Source organism: Myxine glutinosa, chromosome 8 (assembly GCF_964187855.1).
Source record: "Myxine glutinosa chromosome 8, kmMyxGlut1.1, whole genome shotgun sequence".
Lineage (NCBI taxonomy): Eukaryota > Metazoa > Chordata > Myxini > Myxiniformes > Myxinidae > Myxine > Myxine glutinosa.
The window spans coordinates 29,093,756-29,117,161 of NC_136268.1; the positions used below are offsets into that span (position 1 = coordinate 29,093,756).

The 23,406-nt window shown below is 48.5% G+C and overlaps 1 protein-coding gene across 4 annotated transcripts in view; it reads left to right on the plus strand.

Moving 5' to 3' along the window:
- The first annotated feature begins 5,008 nt into the window (after positions 1-5,008).
- Positions 5,009-23,406, plus strand: part of LOC137432335 (chitin synthase chs-2-like) — a 127,649-nt gene continuing 109,251 nt past the window's right edge. For 3 of the 4 annotated variants that reach the window (XR_013624264.1, XR_013624265.1, XM_068124170.2), the window contains exon 1: positions 5,009-5,223. Coding sequence is in view for 1 of the 4 variants with exons in the window: in XM_068124170.2 (XP_067980271.2) it covers positions 5,192-5,223 (32 nt within the window). In the remaining 3 variants the exon portion in view is untranslated. The remainder of the gene's footprint in view (positions 5,224-23,406) is intronic. The other variant, XR_013624266.1, reaches the window with a different exon arrangement.

A 23,406-nucleotide genomic window follows, 5' to 3' on the forward strand; every position in this document is an offset into this window, starting at 1 on the left:
AAATTTGTTTTGGGTATTTCACAAGTATCATGCTCTGCACGGCGTCCTTCTTGTTAAGTCTTTCGTGTGACTCGGCTGGGGTTGGAGCCGCCGACCTCCCAGATCCAGAGTAGACGCTCCAACCTTTACACTACGGTTATCACAAGGGAAGACCTTACAAGCCGCCACCACCCCAGGTTAACAACGATCCTCCCATTATCCTCCACAATGCCAATAACGACCACAAAGCAATTATTGCATAAAACAGTTGATTCGATTGTTGCGATTGTGTACTTATAGAAAGTGTTTGTCTGGCGAAACAAAACGAGATCTCTGCGGACAGGGTCGATACACTCCTCGCCGTATGCAACCCAAGGCTACACTTTTGTATCTCATTGATTAGAAAAAGGCAACATTACTCATCTGATTGGAATATGAAAAGATCACTCAATCAAATCGTGATGTCTCAGCTTTTACTTCTTGTGGCTTTTGTACTACACTGGCCACTTTGTCTGATTAGGCCCCCTGGCCTCCATCTGGGAACCTTTAGAAAGCCAAAAGCTGCCATTTCCAGAGAGGAATCAGCGTAGAAAGCCTGGATAGATTCAGGGGCGGACTTGATTAAACGATGAGGAGTGGATGAGGGAGACAGGACTTTATACATTAGAAAGAAGAAATTTACGAGGGAATGTGAGAGACATGTTTGATATAATGAAGGGTATACACAAAAATAAATGCAGAACTTTTTCAACAGAATAGACACTAACAGAACCAGGGCAAGTCTGAAACTAAACACGAGAGTTGGGATGGTAGTAAGGTAGGGGTCCACTACTTCACTCAGAGAATAGTGAAATAAAGTCAATAAAATGATCGATTGTATTGATGGGGAGTTGATAATGGCATGATTGGCCAAATTACCTCTTCCTGTGTCCAAGTTCTTTGTATATCCTTGTATGTGAGTAAATTAATTTACAAGGACTGTATGAAATGCAGAGAGGAACGAGAACGGCACTCGGTAGAGAGCATACCTCCACCGGGCGGAACGGTTTACGTTTTGCATTTCACTGATGGGCCGGAACTGGATTCGGACCAGAACCAAAATTGAATCCTTTTGTTCTTGTCACTTAAACACATCCACCAAGTTTTGGAAATAACTCTGTTATTACCAAAACTCTGGTAATAACGTTTTGAGATATCGTGTTATATATCATTTTTGGAAGCATCTTTCAATGATGAAGAATCACTCCAAAAAATTTAGTAGCAGAGCGGGATCGTCACCAAAATCTAATCATTTCTTGCCTGTCATAAACCCAAACTCACCACCAAATTTGGTCCGAATCCGTCCATAACGTTTTGAGATATCTGGTTCACAAACAAACAACTAAGAAATATGTCGTGCATGGCAGGATACTTGCGAAATCCTTAAAATAAGTTGACCTTTGCCCTATGTTGACCTCTTGACTAAAGTTGACCTAAAAATAATTGGTGGTTGGAATCAGTGGCCTGATATGCAAATCCTCTTCAAATTTCAAGTCAATTGGATGAAAATTGACAATTTTAGAAATTGTACCCAAGTTGTTGACCTTTGCCCTATGTTGACCTTTTGGCCTATGTTTACCTAAAACGAATTGGTGGTTAAATTCAGTGACCTGATATGCAAATCGTCTTCAAATTTCAAGTCAATCGGATGAAAATTTACAATTTTAGAAATTGTACCCAAGTTGTTGACCTTTGTCCTAGGTTGACCTTTTGGCCTATGTTTACCTAAAACGAATTGGTGGTTAAATTCAGTTACCTGATATGCAAATCCTCTTCAAATTTTAAGTCAATTGGATGAAAATTGACAATTTAAAAAATTGTACCCAAGTTGTTGACCTTTGCCCTATGTTGACCTTTTGGCCTATGTTTACCTAAAACGAATTGGTGGTTAAATTCAGTTACCTGATATGCAAATCCTCTTCAAATTTTAAGTCAATTGGATGAAAATTTACAATTTTAAAAATTGTACCCAAGTTGTTGACCTTTGTCCTAGGTTGACCTTTTGGCCTATGTTTACCTAAAACGAATTGGTGGTTAAATTCAGTTACCTGATATGCAAATCCTCTTCAAATTTTAAGTCAATTGGATGAAAATTTACAATTTTAGAAATTGTACCCAAGTTGTTGACCTTTGTCCTAGGTTGACCTTTTGGCCTATGTTTACCTAAAACGAATTGGTGGTTAAATTCAGTTACCTGATATGCAAATCCTCTTCAAATTTTAAGTCAATTGGATGAAAATTGACAATTTTAGAAATTGTACCTAAGTTGTTGACCTTTGTGCTAGGTTGACCTTTTGGCCTGTTTACCTCAAAAATAATTGGTGGTTGAATTTAGTGACCTGATATGTAAATCGATCCACAACGTTTTGACATATCGTCCCATATATCCCCGTCTCTCAATGATGAATACGTTTTTCGCCCCATCTCTCAATGGTGAATTATTGCTTTAACAACATTCTCAGATCCAGACCCGGATCTTCACCAAAATCGAATCATTTCGTCCTTGTCACATACGCGACCTCTCCACCAAATTCCGTCCGAATCCGTCCACAACTTTTTGAGATATCTTGATCACAAACAAACAAACAGACAGACAGGGGTGAAAACATAACCTGAGTCCATCTTCGGTGGTGGAGGTAATGAAGAGGAAATCAGAGGTTGAAGGAATTAGATTTTAAAAATTCCAAGAAACTCATGATGATTAAAATGAGTGATTTAGATGCAAAAAAAATTATTGCAAAATTAGAAAAGTTAAATATTGAGTGTTTTTAAAAGGTTATTTTACAAAGAAAAGGAATAGATGTAGATATAACCTTTAACCTTGAATAAACGGATGACAAACTGAGCTTGCCCAATCTGTCGGAAAGTTAAAGTTGAATCTTTCATATTTCTATAAATAAATATAATGAGCTCAGCCTAAGCAATCATTTTTTGTCTGCAGTGTAAAAATAAATAATACCATGATATTTTCTAACCCCCTCCCCCCTCGCCCCCCCCCCCTCCATCCCCAACTCCTTCCAAATTTCTATTTTTTTTCTTCCTGAGAGTTTGCGTAAGTATCCATCTTGTCCGGTCCCATGCACCTTCACCTGCCCCTCATTCCTCCCCACACCCATTATTTATCCAAATCTCCATCTATTTTGTCCTTCAACCCTACTGTTGGTGCCCCAGCTCCCACCTCTCTCCTGATCCTTTTGTCCTGTTGCATCCTGATCCGCTCCTTTTTCTATCTCTTCCTGTCCTGTTGCATCCTGATCAGCTCCTTTTTCTATCTCTTCCATGAGCCTCGACCAACGACCATGTACACAAAAAATTAGGAAATGCAAGGTGCCCGGGCTTGATAGGAATACCAAAACTAAGCACTACATTCAAGGGACAGTCTTGGAGTATAGGACACAGGAGAAGGATCTGGAACTGGTAATAAATATGGTGACGGAGGCGGGGGTCAGGTAGGAGAGGGGAAAACCAGACAGCGCAGTTCCAAGCTGCTACAGGTAAAGCAAACCGAGTTTTAGGTTGTACTCGTAGGGGTATAAATTATAAATCAAAAGAGGTCGTTTTACATCTGCACAGGAAGTTAGTGAGGCCCCATCTGAAATGTTGTGGGCACTTTTGGTCACCACATCTCAGGAAGGACGACCTAGCGGCGATATACAACTGGATTGATCCCGGGCCTTGTTAGACTAATCTCTGAGAAGTGGTTGAAAGAGACAGGACTTTTTACCTTTTAAGGAGCTGATTACTAGGGTATTTGTTTGAGATGTTTAAGATAGTGAAAGGTATCGACAAAATAAGTGTAGAAGATCATTTTCAGGAGAATGGGCAACGAGAGGACCACAGGGCCTCAGTTTTAGACTTAAGAGGAGAATTGGGACGGTAAGTGCCTAAGGCGGAGGCTTTTCACTCAGAGAGAAGTAAATAAATGAAATAGTCATCAGTCTCCCTGCACAGGTAGTGGAATCGAGTTCCATAGGTAGGTGTCCATGTCTAGAAGTAGTGGCTGCGTTGGGGTGGGTTGAGTATTCAGATGTTTGCACGATTGCGCAGGCTTGATGCGCCTTCTGGCCTCCGACTGCGGTGACGTCACTTGTAACTAACCCTATGATCCAAAAGATGGAATCTTTAGGGCAGCACCGCGGTCCAAATTCCCCACCACCGATACCTTATTCAAATTAGAAATCTGCGGTGGGTGCGGCACGAGAAAATCTATTCAGACAAACTCAAAACAATAATTCACAGCTTATGATATCAGTGCAACTAATCAGTGTCTGTACAAAGTACAAAGTGTATTCAGCACACATTACAAGAAAACAATCAAACGTATAACCACCAACGGGTAATAACCACGACCACGCACAAACGCAGAGGTGGTCGTTTGGGACAAAAACGGTCAAATTGTGATTGCAAAAGGTGGAGAGGATGTGCCGAGTGTCCGGGTCCTATTTTAGTATTTTCGACTCCAAATAAGGTAATGGGAGAAATAAAAGGACGTCAGTACCAAAATGGACAAATCTTCCTTGTACTACCTCAACCACTCCCACCTTCTTTTGGGGTCAAGCAGGGGACGGGCTTGGTATTATCTCATACACAGCCTGTGTCTGCTGGTTGCATCACTGCTGGGAGCGCAACTGTGCCACTGATGTCGTGCCCCATTACCAATAATCTGGTACTCGTTTTGCCCACCTGAGAGGGATGATGGGCTGAGTCAACCTACCTAGTGTCATTTAACGGCTCCACAGGGGTTCAAATTCAAGACCCTAAGACCTTAAGCCAGCTACGTTAACCGTTAAGTCAAGACCAGGCTTTATATATTCATTTGGATCCTAATAAGATCAATGGCACCTGCAGGATGGTCTAGGTGTACCGAGGTCTCCTCGTATTTCCTCGTTAGACAAATTAGCTTGTGCAGACCGGTTAATTGTTGTGGACTGTGAACCTGGTTATTGTTGTAAAGTGCAAATATTCTCATTCCTTTAACGACAAACACGTCACAGCACAAAGTTGCGAAACGCTCGTTAAACCAGCTTGTGTGCGTGCGTGTGGGTTTGATCACCTGCACTGGAGGTAAGTCCGTGAAGACGCACCTGGGGGTTCTTCGGCAAGAAACTTTCGATGGTTTGACTGAAGTGGAAACAGGCGACAAGGTGCTTTGAGAGTGAATAACGATTGGACAATGGCAGACAACGTGGACGGACCTGAGCAATGGTAAGAACTCGAGTAAACGACTAACTTATGATGACTCCCATGCAGCATTTCGTCTTCATTCGATTGTGTTTGTACCATATCCTGATGCTGTGTGGACTTTGCTTCTCCGCTGACGGACCTCTGGTAGCTTGTGCTCTCTGCTGACAGACCTCTGGTAGCTTGTACTCTCTGCTGACGGACCTCTGGTAGCTTGTGCTTCCCTGCTGATGGACCTCTGGTAGCTTGTGCTTCTCCGCTGATGAACCTCTGGCAGCTTGTGCTTCCCTGCTAATGGATCTCTGATAGGATGTGCTTCCCTGCTGACGGACCTTTGGTAGCTTGGCTATCCCGCTGACGGACCTTTGGTGGCTTGTGATTCTCCGCTGATGGACCTCTGGTAGCTTATGATTCTCAGCTGATGGACCTCTGGTAGCTTGTGCTTCTCCGCTGATGAACCTCCGGCAGCTTGTGCTTCCCTGCTAATGGATCTTTGATAGGCTGTGCTTCCCTGCTGATGGACCTTTGGTAGCTTGGCTATCCCGCTGACGGACCTTTGGTGGCTTGTGATTCTCCACTGATGGACCTCTGATAGCTTATGATTCTCCGCTGATGAACCTCTGGTAATTTGAGCTTCCCTGCTAATGGATCTCTGATAGGCTGTGCTTCCCTGCTGACGGACCTTTGGTAGCTTGGCTGTCCCGCTGATGGACCTTTGGTGGCTTGTGATTCTCCGCTGATGGACCTCTGGTAGCTTATGATTCTCCGCTGAAGGACCTCTGGTAGCTTGTGCTTTCCCATTGATGGACCTATCCACATTCTTCCTGATAAGTCCATCTCTGCTCTTTGATTATTCTGGTTCCTCCTGATGACTCGATCTTTGCTCTTTGCTTATTCTGGTTCATCCTGATGACCCCATCTTTGTCCTTTGCTTATTCTGGTTCCTCCTGATAACTCCATCTTTGCTCTTTGCTTATTCTGGTTTCTCCTGATAACTCCATCTTTGCTCTTTGCTTATTCTGGGTCCTCTTGATGACTCCATCTCTGCTCTTTACTTATTCCGGTTCCTCCTGATGACCTCATCTTTGGTCTTTGCTTATTCTGGTTCCTCCTGGTGACTCCATCCTTGCTCTTTGCTTATTCTGGTTCCTCTTGATGACTCCATCTTTGCTCTTTGCTTATTCCGGTTCCTCCTGATGACCCCATCTTTGTCCTTTGCTTATTCTGGTTCCTCCTGATGACTCCATCCTTGCTCTTTGCTTATTCTGGTTCCTCCTGATGACTCCATCTCTGCTCTTTACTTATTCCAGTTCCTCCTGATGACTCCATCTTTGCTCTTTACTTATTCGGGTTCCTCCTGATGACTTCATCTTTACCCTTTGCTTATTTGGGTTACTTCTGGTGAGTCCATCTTTACTCTTTGCTTATTCGGGTTTGTCCTGATGACTTCATCTTTACTCTTTACTTATTGCAGTTCCTCCTGATGACTCCATCTTTGCTGTTTGCTTAATGTGGGTCATCAAGTCAGGTCAGGTATGGGAGCATGCACCGGAGCAGCACGTTTCCGCATCCACTTTCCGATGGTACTCCAGGGGCCTCCGTCTGGCTATCCCCCAGGCTGATGCCTGGCCCATCCCTATCTCCTTGAGATGAAGAACAAACTGCTGCAACCATGAGGTACGTGGTCGGCCCATTGGCCTCCTCCACTCACGAGGCTCCATTGCTGATAGTATCTGGTGAGCTGGATCAGCGTCCGGAAAACGAGCCACATGTTCATACAGCTGCAGCTGAAGCTCATGGACCATACAGGAAACAAATCTCATCTGAGTCTTTCTCAGCAACCGCTTGTTGGACATGAAATTCGACCAGCGATAGCCAAGGATTCTTCAAAGAGACTTGGTTCCAAAGGCATTACGTCTCATTCTCTGGCCCTTGGTAAGGGTCCAAGTCTCGCATCTGTAGAGCAAGACTGGAAGCACCAAGGACTTAAAGACTCAGACTTTCATACTCCTGCATAGATACCGACAGCGCCGCACCCCATGATCCAGTGAATCCATGACTCCAAGGGCCAGACCCAGACATCTATCAACCTCTGGCTCGCAACATGCAGAGACATGAATAACACTGCCGAGGAAATCCGTAGTCCCAGCGGCTCCACCTCCTCATTCAGTGCCTGGAGGGCCCCCGTAATAATATCCAGTGTCTCAGCAAAGATGACTGCATCATCTTCGAAATCAAGGTCAGAGATCTTGACACTCCCAAACGATGCACCGCAGCCTGACCTCTCTGACATCCTCCCCATACTCCAGTCCATACAAGCACTGAAGAGTGTGGGAGCCAGTACACATCCCTGCCAAACTCCAGTAACAACTGGAAATAAGTCAGAGATGGAGCCACCACACCTCACAGCACTCTCAGTACCAGAGCATAGTTCAGAGATCAGATTGATCAGCGTTGGTGGCACCCCACGAAGACCAATAATTCTCCAGAGGGCATCCCGGTTCACCGAATCGAACGCTTTGCGGAGATCAACATAGGCTGCAAGCAGCTCCTGACGAAACTATCACTTGCGTTCGGTGAGGACCCGAAGTGCAAGGATACGGCAATTGTTGACCTCTTTGGTGTAAAGCCCGACGGTTCTGGTCGCTGGTGCTCGAGCATATGTTGGCGAACCCTCTCAAGAATAATCCAAGCAAAGACCTTGCCCGGCACCGAGAGTAGCATTACCCCTCAGTAGTTGTTGCAGTCCTGGTGATCACCCTTCCCTTTCCAGAGGGGGACAGCAAGGCCCCCCTTCCTGTCAGTTGGGATGATGCCTGTGCTCCAAACAGAGCACAAAACTGCATGCAATGACTCAAGTACAGCATTTCCACCAGCCTTGAGAAGCTCAGCATGGATGCCACATCGACTGCAACCTGCCTGTGGTTCCACAAGTGAAGGCGGTTCACAGTTAATTGGGAGGTCAGCATTTTGGATAGCAACACCCCTGACATCCACCTCAACAGCCGGTGGATCAGCCTGGTACAGCCGCTCAAAGTTACCGGCCCAGCAGGCCTTCACTTCAGACTCCTGTGTCAAGGGGCCATCACCCTCTGCTCTATCTGCAGTACACCTAGGGACAGGCTTAGAGGAATGCAATGAATGGATTCCTCTGTAAGCAGGACAATAATTGCATGTCCACAAGTGATGCTCTACACTTTCACAGATTCCTCTCACATAGGCCTCCTTGTCTGCCCTCAGCGAGCGTACAGTTTTACGCCTCAGCTCCCGGAACAATTCAGCTCTGCCATCGAGCCTGGTCTTGCGACTCTGGTCGATGGTATTAATCATCACCTGAGAGACAAAGTTCCTCTTCGCCTGATGGTGGGTTCCAAGACGGCCACTGGCAACATCAAGGATGGTGGTCTTGAAGGTACTCCACAACTCCTCTGGATCCCCCGAAGCATCCAGACCCCCCAAAACCCCATTCAACCTGCTTGCAAACTCCTCAACTACCCTCTCCTCCTTGACCTTGCCCACATCCAGCCTAGGCTGGGATGATAGCATTCTCATGGATTTGAGCTGCAACTTCAGAGTTGCTACAACAAGACTGTGATCAGTGTCGAGGAACTGAGCACTCAGGTAGACCCGCCAATTCTGGAGCATCCACCATCGACCATCAATGAGCACATGGTCAATCTCCTTCGCCACACCACCTGCATTGGAATACCAAGTCCAGCGATGAGGCTGTGGGTGCTGAAACCATGAGCCAGCCACCCTAAGTCCATGACTTCTTGCAAAGCCGAGGAACTTATTCTATTCTGGTTCACAGCCCCAGATGCATGGGGACCAACACATGCCTCATAACCATCCCTGTCAGTGTCAGTCGATGCATTGAAATCCCTCAAGACTAGAAGAGTATCTCTCCTGGGGCTCTGATCAACCACAGACTCGAGCATGGCGTAGAATGCCTCCTTCACAGTGAGATCACTTTCCTCAGTCGGAGCATATACAGAGACGAGGGAGATGACACCCAAAGAGTGACGAATCCTTAGCCTCATAATACGCTCGTTGACCGGTGTTACCTCGACTATCATGGGAGTCAGCTTATTGGACACAGCCATAGCGACTCCCTGGGCATGGTAACCATAAAAGCAACCAGACCAGTAGTAGGTGTAACCACCCACCATGATCTCACCACTATCCAGCCTCCGAACCTCAGAAAGTGCTGCAACACTGATGTTCAAACGCTGTGCTCAGATGATAGCAGAGACAGGTGATTATCCTCTCTTAGAGTAGGAACGTTCCAGCCACCCACCTGAAGGGACCGCCTCAGGTTAACCCAAGGAGACAGTCATCTGGTGGACGACGCCTCAGCACCACCCCGACACACACTTCCACAACCCAACCCAGGAAAGTCACCCCGTGCTTTTCCTCCTATTAATTAATCAAAGAATGGGGGTCTCGAAGGATTTGCCTCAATCCCATCATCCGGTGAGCTGCCCTGCGAAGGGCAGCTGCACAGGAGGTACTCCCAAGGAGGGTTTTTTTTTTTAAGTTGTGTTATTTGTGCGTGTTGTGGAATGACATGTTTTTATGGTGGCCATAGTGCAAATCCTGCCACCAACCTCCAGGAAAGAGGTAACCAGACTGCAGGAGGCCGTCCGCAGACACAGTTGGGCACCGGATATGGATGGCCGTTGGCTCACAGGGAGCTCCTCCGCCCTTTGACAGGTCTTGTTTTAGCCCTGCCTGGTGTCCATATCCAAACACCCCCTGGGGGCGACCAGACCATGCGGAAAAAAACAAACTTTTTGCTACCCCCAGGAAAAATGTGTGACTACTCTTGGTCTGGATCCTACCCGTTGACCTGCCTGGCTAGGTATAACCTACCAGGAGCAAAGCTCCCGCCAGTATAGCCCAAAGGGTTACAGGAGCATGCAAGACTCCCCACCACAATCAAAGTGGTAGTCACAATCGGGGAGGATTCGGGGAGGCAGAGCAGATAAGCATGGCGATGGCACAGCAGATAAGCATGGCGACGGCACAGCAGATAAGCATGGCAATGGCACAGCAAATAAGCATGATGACGGAACAACAGATAAGCATGGCGATGGCACAGCAGATAAGCATGGCGATGGCACAGCAGATAAGCATGGCGATGGCACAGCAGATAAGCATGGCGATGGCACAGCAGATAAGCATGACGTTGGCAGAGCAGATACGCATGGCGATGGCACAGCAGATAAGCATGGTGATGGCACAGCAAATAAGCATGGCGGTGGCACAGCAGATAAGCATGGCGATGGCACAGCAGATAAACATGGCGATGGCACAGCAGATAAGCATGGCGACGGTACAGCAGATAAGCATGGCGATGGCACAGCAGATAAGCATAGTGATGGCACAGCAGATAAGCATGACTTTGGCACAGCAGATAAGCATGGCGATGGCACAGCAGATATGCATGGTGATGGTACAGCAGATAAGCATGACTTTGGCACAGCAGATAAGCATGGCGATGGCACAGCAGATATGCATGGTGATGGTACAGCAGATAAGCATGACGTTGGCACAGCAGATAAGCATGACGTTGGCAGAGCAGATAAGCATGGCGATGGCACAGCGGATAAGCATGACGACGGTACAGCAGATAAGCATGGCGATGGCACAGCAGATAAGCATAACGATGGCAGAGCAGATAAGCATGGCGACGGCACAGCAGATAAGCATGGCAATGGCACAGCAAATAAGCATGATGACGGCACAGCAGATAAGCATGGAGATGGCACAGCAGATAAGCATGGCGATGGCACAGCAGATAAGCATGGCGACGGTGCAGCAGATAAGCATGGCAATGGCACAGCAAATAAGCATGACGATGGCACAGCAGATAAGCATGGCGACGGCACAGCAGATAAGCATGGCAATGGCACAGCAAATAAGCATGATGACGGCACAGCAGATAAGCATGGCGATGGCACAGCAGATAAGCATGGCGATGGCACAGCAGATAAGCATGGCGATGGCACAGCAGATAAGCATGGCGATGGCACAGCAGATAAGCATGACGTTGGCAGAGCAGATAAGCATGGCGATGGCACAGCAGATAAGCATGGCGACGGTACAGCAGATAAGCATGGCAATAGCACAGCAAATAAGCATGACGACGGCACAGCAGATAAGCATGGCGACAGCACAGCAGATAAGCATGGCGACGGCACAGCAGATAAGCATGGCAATGGCACAGCAAATAAGCATGATGACGGCACAGCAGATAAGCATGGCGACGGCACAGCAGATAAGCATGGCGATGGCACCGCAGATAAGCATGACGACAGCACAGCAGATAAGCATGGCGACGGCACAGCAGATAAGCATGGCGACGGCACAGCAGATAAGCATGGCGATGGCACAGCAGATAAGCATGGCCCCACGGCACAGCAGATAAGCATCGCGATGGCACAGCAGATAAGCATGGTGATGGTACAGTAGATAAGCATGGCGATGGCACAGAGGATAAGCATGGTGATGGCACAGCATATAAGCATGGCGATGGCACAGCAGATAAGCATGACGTTGGCACAGCAGATAAGCATGTCGACGGCACAGCAGATAAGCATGGCGACGGCACAGCAGATAAGCATGGCGACGGCACAGCAGATAAGCATGGCGATGGCATAGCAGATAAGCATGGCGACGGCACAGCAGATAAGCATGGCGACTGCACAGCAGATAAGCATGGCGATGGCACAGCAGATAAGCATGGTGGTGGCACAGCAAATAAGCATGGCGATGGCACAGCAGATAAACATGGCGACGGCACAGCAGATAAGCATAGCGACGGTACAGCAGATAAGCATGGCGATGGCACAGCAGATATGCATGGTGATGGTACAGCAGATAAGCATGACGTTGGCACAGCGGATAAGCATGGTGATGGCACAGCGGATAAGCATGACGACGGTACAGCAGATAAGCATGGCGATGGCACAGCAGATAAGCATGACGTTGGCAGAGCAGATAAGCATGGCGATGGCACAGCAGATAAGCATGGCGACGGCACAGCAGATAAGCATGGCAATGGCACAGCAAATAAGCATGATGACGGCACAGCAGATAAGCATGGCGATGGCACAGCAGATAAGCATGGCGATGGCACAGCAGATAAGCATGACGTTGGCAGAGCAGATAAGCATGGCGATGGCACAGCAGATAAACATGGCGACGGTACAGCAGATAAGCATGGCAATGGCACAGCAAATAAGCATTACGACGGCACAGCAGATAAGCATGGCGACGGCACAGCAGATAAGCATGGCGACGGCACAGCAGATAAGCACGGCGACGGCACAGCAAATAAGCATGATGACGGCACAGCAGATAAGCATGGCGACGGCACAGCAGATAAGCATGGCGATGGCACAGCGGATAAGCATGGCGATGGCACAGCGGATAAGCATGGCGATGGCACAGCAGATAAGCATGGCGATGGCACAGTAGATAAGCATGACGACGGCACAGCAGCTAAGCATGGCGATGGCACAGGAGATAAGCATGGTGATGGCACAGCAGATAAGCATGGCGATGGCACAGCAGATAAGCATGGCGACGGCACAGCAGATAAGCATGGCGATGGCACAACAGATAAGCATGACTACGGCACAGCAGATAAGCATGACTACGGCACAGCAGATAAGCATGGCGACGGCACAGCAGATAAGCATGGCGACGGCACCGCAGATAAGCATGGCGATGGCACAGCAGATAAGCATGGCGATGGCACAGCAGATAAGCATTGCGATGGCACAGCAGATAAGCATGACGACGGCACAGCAGATAAGCATGACTGCGGCACAGCAGATAAGCATGGCGACGGCACAGCAGATAAGCATGGCGATGGCACAGCAGATAAGCATGGCGATGGCACAGCAGATAAGGGTTTCGTTCATGAAGGGTTTCGTTCAGACCGCCTGTTGTCCACATATGTCGTGAAGCACCACATATTTGAGAGGTCATAGGTTTCAGAAGACCTCAACGTTATTGATTAAATATGATGTATGAAAGCCGGTAACACTGCCGATCACTCCGATGTGTCGATGTATGAATGTCTCTGGATGTACTGTAGCCATTTTAAACAATTCTGGTCACGCTGATCATGAAATTCAAAATGGAAATGGAGAGTACGAAGGGTGATGTGTGTGCACCTTGACACACACATGGTTGTAAAAGTATTACTCGCTGTTAGCTTCCTTTGCCTGGGAGGGAAGGATAGTGGGAAGGAGGGAAGAAGTGAAGGAATGGAGGGATTGAGTGGAATTATGAGTGAGGCATTGAGAGATAGGGTGTGATGAGAGTAGTTATAGGAAACTTATTACAGCTGTCAAAACAAAGTGGTAAATGTCGTAAATCGTAAATCTTTCCCCACTTAGCATATACGAAGGACTACTTAATACGGTTTTTCAATCTAAGAGGACAAAATGGATAATAACATACAAAAGGTGGGTAAATAAATAATGTTGACAAATTTTCGGTTGAAAATGAATATTTGATTTTCATGTGGATTTACTTATTTATTTATTTATCTGTTTATTTATTTATTTATTACTGTTGCGGAGCTAAGCTCTCACCTCAAATGGATTGAGGTGTCGGAAGGTGGCCCTCCAGCGTGTTCCGGCAGTACTGCACCACAAGGTATTATATTATGACTTCTAATTGTAATTAATACCCCCCTCATATCTGGAACAGATATTATATATGGCAAGTATTAACACTGAGAATGTGATTACTGCCCCCACCATGAACCCCTGGGGGGTTGTTTTATCTTACACCCTAAAATCTCCCTGTGCTCACCCCGAGTACAACCATCCGGTCAACTCATTCCAGGGAGCGGTTCAGGAATGCATAGAAGTCAAACGCACACAAACAAATAAACAAGTACTTCTACAATTACCATACATATACTATGATTAATTACTGAACACCACATACAAACATCTGGGTTATCGACTGACTTCATCTAAGCAGCAACTAGATTTTGAAACGTCAGGTTCAAATCCCATGTACTAACTTATTCATTAATTATTACCATCCTTGTCCTGCAGGTGATATATATATATATATATATATATATATATATATATATATACTGTATATATTGTTGCGGATATGAGATTGGCATCCATCCATATCCGCTTGTAAATATTCCCCTATTTCCTCCATACTTCCCAACTATCCCCAATCCCCCATTCCCTAGTCCCATTTTCTGTAAACAACACTCTGTAGACCCGACCTCCCCCTATTTCCCCCATTAAATGTCGCATCCAGGTCCACCGCATCTCACGTAGACAACTATAGGACATCTTGCTAGTTATTCTTAGTCTATGTCAGTTAAGGACTCGTTTCCATTAATTCTGACTCTTCGTTGCACCAGAATGTGATTGTATGGCACCGTTAGGAAGTTTAGGACCTCCCAATACATCCCCGCAGCTCTTCCTCACGGTTCAGCAACAACAACAGCAACAGCAACAACAACAACAGCGGCGGCGGCGCGGGGAGTGTGCGCCCTCACTCCGGCTTGGTTGGTGGGGGGTGTTGGGAGGGCACCATGCCTTTCCAACGAGCCGCCATCGAGCATGTGCTCGACGGGGTTACCAAGTAGGGGCTCGCTGTCAGCTCCTCGTCAAGGGCGGAGCCCGGTAACCCCCCGCACCCAATAGAAGCGGCGGACCGATCCCATCTGGGGCGGAGCCAACGAGCCGAGGGCGTGTCACTCCCCGCTGAGCATGCGCAGGAAGAGGGAGGTGACGTCAGATGCGCCCTCAGCTTGGAGAGAGAAGGACGCCACCTCCGAGCGCTGCAATACCTCCCCGCATCTCTGGACCGGACCGTGTTTGATTCTGCCCCTGAGCCAAGGTGCACCTTGTGCTATCGACTGCCTGTCCTTCCCTGCCATCAATCCCTGTGTAAGTCAGTCTTGTTCCGTTTGTCTGTGGTCTGTCTGAGATAGATAAGATTGTGTTTAAGTGCCTATCTCTTCTGTGCTTTACCTCATTACCTTGTAATCTACCCCCTTTTCTCCACCACCAATTATATCCTCCTCCGGAGGTCTTGAGAACTGTACCCCTTGTGTCATTTCATTTATCCCAGTCGTTGTGTCCTTTCCAAATCATTGATTTAGCATAGCGCGACTTGGTCAACGTCGGGTGGAATCGGGTGAGTTGGGGAAGAATCGGGGGAATTGTTAGGTCGCGGCAATACCACCGCTCGGTAAATAACATCAAATCCGCGATCCGTAACAACTGGTGTCGAGGAGTGAGATCGGACCCGAAGCGCGCTTAACGCGCTCAAAATTACAAGTAACCGAAATTTGTTTTGTTTTAAAATAAAAACCCGAATTTCGAAAGTCGCGCTATGGCGGATCAAGACGGCTGGGTTCCGGTAGAGGAGAGTGAGGCAGGGTCGATCCAGGACCAAATTGAGGGACAAGAGGATAGCGAAGCAGTGAGGCCGGCAGGTTCGCAAAATGGCGTCCTCGCGCACGAGGTTGCGGGCGCAAAATGGCGCCTCGCACATGGCTACGGCGGCCGCACCCGCTGCACAAGTGGGAGGGATGGCCCAAATGCAGGCCCTCATGGAGCAATTTATGGTACAAATGCAGGCGTCCCTCAACCTGCAGAAGGACGATATGAGGGCTAATAGTGAGCAAATGAGGGCTGATAGTGAGCGATTGGAGGGCCAAATGGGGGTAATGGGGAACCGGATGGATGCTCAGGGTGAGCAATTGGAGGGCCAAATGGGGGTAATGAGGGACGAAGCGAGGGGTACCGGTGAGGCGTTAGACAATGGGATAAAAGAGGTAAAGAATGGGTTAACGGGGGTAGAAAACAGAATGGCCGCTCAAGAGAATCAAATGGAGGGGATGAAAAAGGGGTTAGAGGGGTTAGAAAACAGTATGGAAGGCAAATTGAGGGACATGAGGGACCAAGCGGAAAGGGAAGTTTAAAAAATGGGGCAGCAGATAGAGGGGGTCAGAATGGGGGTAGAAACTAAATTGGATGCTCACAGGGAGGAAATGGAGCAGATGAGGGTGGCATCTGGGCAGAAGATGCAGGTGATGGGAGAAGAGATCAGAAGAGGTGTGAGTGAGGAGGTCGGAGGAGTGCGCGAGGAGGTGAGGCACTGTAAGGAGCGCATGGAGAAGGAGGTGAGAAAGGGGACTGTAAAATTGCAAGGTGGTATAGAGGAGTTGACGCTGGGAGTAGAACAACTGACAGTGGGACAAAAGGAGTTGGGGGACCAGGTAAAGAAGAACACAGCGGTAATAGAGGGTTTAAAATCGACACAGAAGGAGATGAAAAAGGACGTAGGGGTAATTAAAAAAGAGTGTCAGACGGTACATGAGGACCTGACGAGGAAAATGAACAAGGTGGTAGAGGTGATGGAGGTTAAAGAGCGGGAGGTGCGGGAGCACATAGAAAAAAATAAGGTGGAGTTAGAGGAAGAACTTAAGGGGGCGCACGAGGAGATGAAGGAGGTGAAGCAGAAATTAGAAGAAGTGGAAGAAGGGGTGAGCGAAATTAAGAAGCGACGGAGAGAGGATAAGAAAGAGATAAAGGAGGAAGTAAAAGAATTGGTCCAAAGTCTGTGTTCGGATCGTGATGATGTGCTCATTAACCGGATGAGGGATTCGCAGGTGATGGAGGAGAAGCGAAGAGAAAGAGGACCCGGTGTAAATGGTGACCAATATGGTCGTGCGTATGATGCGCCAGGTGATTTAATAAGCTTGGGGGTCGAGATGGACCCGGGTGTTCGTGAGAGGCCGTTGGTGAAGTGTGCGAAAAAGGAGGTGTGCGAGAAAGTCCGACTCTGGGGTGTGTGAGGAAAAAGTGCGTGCCAAGGAGTGAGGGTGCTGTCGAGAGTGAGTCGGTCGTAGCGCGTGTGCGAGGGAGCACATGGAAGCGCGTAGTGAGGAGTGTTACGGAGGGTGTAAAGGGAGAATGCACGCCTGTGGTGAGTGTTACAGAGGATGTAACGGGAGAGGGTGTGCGAGCAAGATGTGTGATGGACAGGTGCATGGGGAAAGAGTGCGCTGTCAAAAGTAAGGAAGAATGCACGCCTGTGGTGAGTGTTACAGAGGGTGTGACGGGAGAGTGTGCGCAAGAGTGTGCGAGAGAAAGGTGTGTAACAGACGGGTGCATGAGGAAAGAGTGCGCTGTCGAGAGTAAGGGTGAGTGCGCTGTCAAGAGTGGAGGTGAGAGTTGTAAGAGTGACACGGAGCGTGAGTTGGTTGTGACAGGTGAGCGAGGATGTACACCTGGCATGGAAGGATGCACACCTGGAATGGTAGAGCGTGTGTGGGAATGCACACTTGAGTTGGTCGTGAGGCACGTGGTTGGGGGTGCGAGTGAGGGCACACCTGTGATTGTCACAGAGGAGGTGACCGAGGAAGGGGCGCGAAGAGGCGTGTTGGTGAGGTGTGCGAACAACGAATGTGTGCCAAAGTGTTCGGTGGTCAGGTGTGTGACCAAGGCTGTGAGCGGAATGAGTGTACCGAGGTGTGTAAGGAAAGGTACGAGGAGCATGGGAACAGCTGGAGGAATGAGCAAGAAAGGGGTAGCGTATGCATGTAAGCATGCAGGTGAGGCATCGACGGTAACCGGGTTAGCGGTTAGAGCGACTTTTAGCCGAATCGGGCCCTCGGTGCGTGCCGGGCTTCGCGTGCCGCGAGAACCAGCGGGGATCCGAGCCACAGCGGGTTCGAAAGGACCGCCGTACGCGATCCACGCTGGGCCTCGCTTTGAACGGCCGCGTCCGTGCTCCACTAGGCGGAGCGGGCAGCCCGATAGGAAGGGTCGTCATGGCGACCACTTTTTGTTGAGGCATTCCGGCAGGTCGAGCTCGGGCCATGGGATGGCTCCGTGCCGAGATGGTGCGTGGGACCTCGGCCCGGGTAAACCTCCGTCCCTGCACCGAGTGCCGGACGTATCTAGCCGCTGGCACCAAACAACCCGCATTCATGGCTTGGCTGTACGAAGCCGAGCTTTAGAAGTGAATTGGCGCACCGAGAGGCATTAGTAAGTAGACTGTAATGACGAGGATAGTGTTTTGGCCCCGAAATTAGAAAAAAACAAAATTTGATGATTGGCAAAGGATTGGCAGTAATGATTGGCAGATGATGGGTAGTGATTGGCAAATTTTTGATTTGTTGAAATTTGATGTGCAAAATTGGTAGTGGGAGATGCCCGATGTGGTGGGATGGCAACTCTGTCATCCCTCACAAAAAGGGGGGGCAAATGCGCACTAGATTATGGGGTGTATGGCAGTGAAAACTAGCCCGGGTGGGTTAGGATATGGTGTGTAGGGATCTAGCGAAGATGACATTAGGTAACGTTAAGGTTAGTTAGTGACTGATACCTGTAGAGGGGACGCAGGTAGATTAGTATGGATGATAATGACGAGGGAGCGCAATAGTTTAAAGGGACGACTGGGAAGCGCAAGTTTCAGAGGGGAGTAGTTAGATGAGATGATGCTGTGTGAGAACTGGACAGGTGTGTGGAGCAGTGTGTGAGTAGTGAGTGTTGTGGATCAGCGCGAATGCGCTTGGGGGAGAGAAGGGTGCAGGCGGCACCAAGTAAGAGAGCACAGGTGTGCAAGTACAGGTGTGTGGAATACATGGAGTAAGTGGTACGGAGTGGTGTGCATGGTGCGAAGGTGTGAATGGGGGAAGAGTGGACCCCCATCACGGATACCCGGGGCGGGTAGTGTAAGTGTTAGGTAGAGGGTATAGGTAAATTGTGGTTGGATATTGGCATCTGTGGTGCGAGTGGAAGAATGATGTTTGGATGGGTGCATTAGTGTTGTGGAAATGGCTGAGCGTGTAGCCTGTTAGTGTGTGTAGTTGGTTTGGGCACTCCACCACTGTGCGGATGTCGGCCAGGTGAGGTCGCAGGTGGGCTCTGGGAGCCGGTAGTAGTTGTTGTGGATGGGGCCCGAGGATCCGGAGGACGGACCCGGGTAGCCCAGTGCCAGAGGGCACCGAGTGGGGTGACAGAGCCAGGAGGGGCTTTCCCCAGTTAGTTAGGTTAGGGTGAGGAGCTAGGTAAGCTCGGGTGGCAACTGCAGTGGTGGAGGTGTGCAGGTGGGTAGACCTGCTGGGAGAGCTACACGTCGCAGCCCAGAAATTGTGCGAGGGCACCGGGAGATGAATCGGGGGAGTGAGACCCCAAATTGAGAAGCACCACAGTTTGGTCAATGGGAATTGGTTTTTAGAACCCATAGTGTAAGTTGGCCAATGGATTGGCAGGGAAAGACCCCGGGTAATGTAAAGTTGTTAAAGTCATTTAGGAAATAGTTAGGATTGATGAACCTGTCGCACCATACGCAGCCACTTACCTGAGGTGATGATGATGACTCCACACCTGTGTTTTCTTTGTTTTGTGTTGCAGGAAAGGAGAATTGCTGTGTGGATTTGTGAGACGCATCACGACGTGGATGAGACATTGGGGTGATTCCATCTCTCCCTCCTTAGGAGGGACTGATGATGAATTGGAGATGGCAAATTTTGATGTTGAGTTGGAGATGGCAAATTTTTATGAGAGTTGAAAATGGCAAATTTGATTGGTTAGGAGGGAGAGAAGACGAATTTGGTTTATGGGAGGAACGGGGAAGACAGTAGGGACGGTTGTTGATGTGTAAAGTAGATGTTTATGGGTAGTGTTGTGTTTTGTGGATACAGTAATGGGTAAGGGAGGGGCAATGTAGGTTACCTGGTGGGGGGGGGGGGGCGTACGGTAGGAACGTACCTGTCTCACCTGGTTCCCATGTGCCCCCAGTGTGCATTACCTTGTATTGCGTGCACTTTTGCGCCCTTACCACCTTACTCACTTGTTTCTTTTGTCTCCCACCTCCGAGGATCTGGCTTTGGGGCGGAGAGAGAGGAGAGAGAGGTGCTGGCTCCGCAGTTGTGGGCCTGTACTTTCGCTGCTTGCTGCCTGGATCGATACACCATATGGACCGCAATTTTTGTGGCCGCCCACAATGGACCGCAGTTCTTTTGCGGGCAAGCACCACCCGTTGATGGACCTCTGGGTCAACGTGGCACCTATGCCATACAGGTGAACCACTTATAGTTGGCCCCTCCTGACGGCCACAATTCAGAAATGGACGCGGTTGGCGCCTTTCTTTATTTTTAAAGAAGCCAGAAGGCCAAGTGCACTCCAGGAAGGCAAGACCAGCGGCAGAACATCGGCCGGCTGCGACACCACCGGTGACCATGGACACTTGATTGTGCATTTATTACTGAACACTTTATTGGTGCACCAGATGGTGCTGACTGTGTGTATGGGGTGGTGCTTTTGGTGCTTGGATGGGGTGCTCTGCACATTATTAAAGGCCGTAGGGCCACAGAGCACTCGTGGGTTGGTGTATCGATGCTGGCATGCGTGCTCTCTCTCTATGCATAACATCTCCATGTGTTCCTCAAAGAACAGGTCCTGGATCGTAGTGTAAATATCAGTCTTGTATAAATGATGCTCCCTACCGGCTGTATGTTTAGTTTGAGGATGCTTTCCGCGATTCGGTTATCCTGTGGGTGTGTTTCTGTGAGGAGAAGGGTGCAACGTCGCAGGGGGACATATTTACTCATTTGTGAACATCTGTAAAACTGTCGCACTCAGGGTTGAGTTAATAGTAGAGGGAACTACATCTGAGTGCCACACTAACGTAGGTAAAAATATATCGGGTCGGGACGCCCCGAGGTAGAGAAGGGTGCAATGTTGTGGATATGAGATTGGCATCCATCCATATCCGCTTGTAAATATTCCCCTATTTCCTCCATACTTCCCAAGTATCCCCAATCCCCCATTCCCTAGTCCCATTTTCTGTAAACAACACTCTGTAGACCCGACCTCCCCCTATTTCCCCCATTAAATGTCGCATCCAGGTCCACCGCATCTCACGTAGACAACTATAGGACATCTTGCTAGTTATTCTTAGTCTATGTCAGTTAAGGACTCGTTTCCATTAATTCTGACTCTTCGTTGCACCAGAATGTGATTGTATGGCACCGTTAGGAAGTTTAGGACCTCCCAATACCTCCCCGCAGCTCTTCCTCACGGTTCAGCAACAACAACAGCAACAACAACAACAACAACAGCGGCGGCGGCGCGGGGAGTGTGCGCCCTCACTCCGGCTTGGTTGGTGGGGGGTGTTGGGAGGGCACCATGCCTTTCCAACGAGCCGCCATCGAGCATGTGCTCGACGGGGTTACCAAGTAGGGGCTCGCTGTCAGCCCCTCGTCAAGGGCGGAGCTCGGTAACCCCCCGCACCCAATAGAAGCGGCGGACTGATCCCATCTGGGGCGGAGCCAACGAGCCGAGGGCGTGTCACTCCCCGCTGAGCATGCGCAGGAAGAGGGAGGTGACGTCAGATGCGCCCTCAGCTTGGAGAGAGAAGGACGCCACCTCCGAGCGCTGCAATACCTCCCCGCATCTCTGGACCGGACCGTGTTTGATTCTGCCCCTGAGCCAAGGTGCACCTTGTGCTATCGACTGCCTGTTCTTCCCTGCCATCAATCCCTGTGTAAGTCAGTCTTGTTCCGTTTGTCTGTGGTCTGTCTGAGATAGATAAGATTGTGTTTAAGTGCCTATCTCTTCTGTGCTTTACCTCATTACCTTGTAATCTACCCCCTTTTCTCCACCACCAATTATATCCTCCTCCGGAGGTCTTGAGAACTGTACCCCTTGTGTCGTTTCATTTATCCCAGTCGTTGTGTCCTTTCCAAATCATTGATTTAGCATAGCGCGACTTGGTCAACGTCGGGTGGAATCGGGTGAGTTGGGGAAGAATCGGGGGAATTGTTAGGTCGCGGCAATACCACCGCTCGGTAAATAACATCTAATCCGCGATCCGTAACAATATATATATATATATATATATATATATATATATATATATATATATATTGAAAGCTCCAGTCACGGACTATATAGTGTTATGACCTAGCCATTGGGTAGAGGGCTCAGGGTACAGCCTATTGCTCCGGAGGTCCTAATTGATATACTCGTGAGGTCAATACGTTCCCCGTTAGTGGGTCGCACCATTTAAGCAACCAGATATGACCGAGCAAGATTATCCGAGTGCTTACGCAACCTTACACTCCCCACTCAGCGACACACAGTGTGCAAATATATGCCAATCCAACAATGTAATGCAAATTCAAAAATGAATGCAAATCCTTCACTCAGGATAAACTAAACCGCAGGATATACGACCAAGCCAATAGGAAAATTCCATGGACATGTGGAGATAAAGACATAAGTAATTAAATAACGACAGACAGGCGCCACAACGAGGCAGACACAACAATCAAATGCCTCCAACAGATATCCCTATCGAATCACAAGGGGGATAGAAACAAAATAACAAAATAATATTTGTCAGGGTATAAAGGAAAAAAAAATAAGAAAGTGTAAGAGGGTGAGGGGAATTCAGGCCTTTTTGGGAAGTCTTCCAACAACCCCGTCCCACCCACAGGCCCCAAAAATGGCACCTCCACCATTTATCTCTCTACGTAGTGTGTTCAAAAAGTATCCGACCTTTATTTTTCGTGCGTACAAAAAAGAAGCTAGGGAGGCGTTGATTGGTGCACGTATGTAGGCGATCCTAATGCACATGCGTGAATTTTTTCCCACCTGCAGAAGCTGTCATTCGACGGCAGACCGCCGATGAGTGAGGACATGTAAGTGAGCGCCGTCGGATTTTCGTTTTTGACAAAATGACGGAAAAACTTGAACAACGCTACTGCATCAAATTTTGTGTTAAGCTTGGCGATTCCCAAGTGGAAACGATCCGCAAGATTCAACACCGTTCATTCCATTATGAAGGAGGATTTGGGCTTCAGGAGAATCTCAGCGAAGTTCGTACCAAAGCTGCTAACGATTGGGCAGAAGCAACTCCGTTTGGAGATCGCACAGGACATGCTGGAGACTGTGAACAGCGATACCAGCTTCCTCAACACAGTGATCACTGGCAATGAGTCCTGGGTTTATGGGTACGACCCAGAAACCAAGTTGCAGTCATCACAATGGAAGCATCCAACATCCCCGAGGCCAAAAAACACAAAAAACACCGTCATTTTGTCAAAAACGAAAATCCGACGGCGCTCACTTACACTTCCTAACTCATTGGCGGTCTGCCGTCGAATGACAGCTTCTGCAGGTGGGAAAA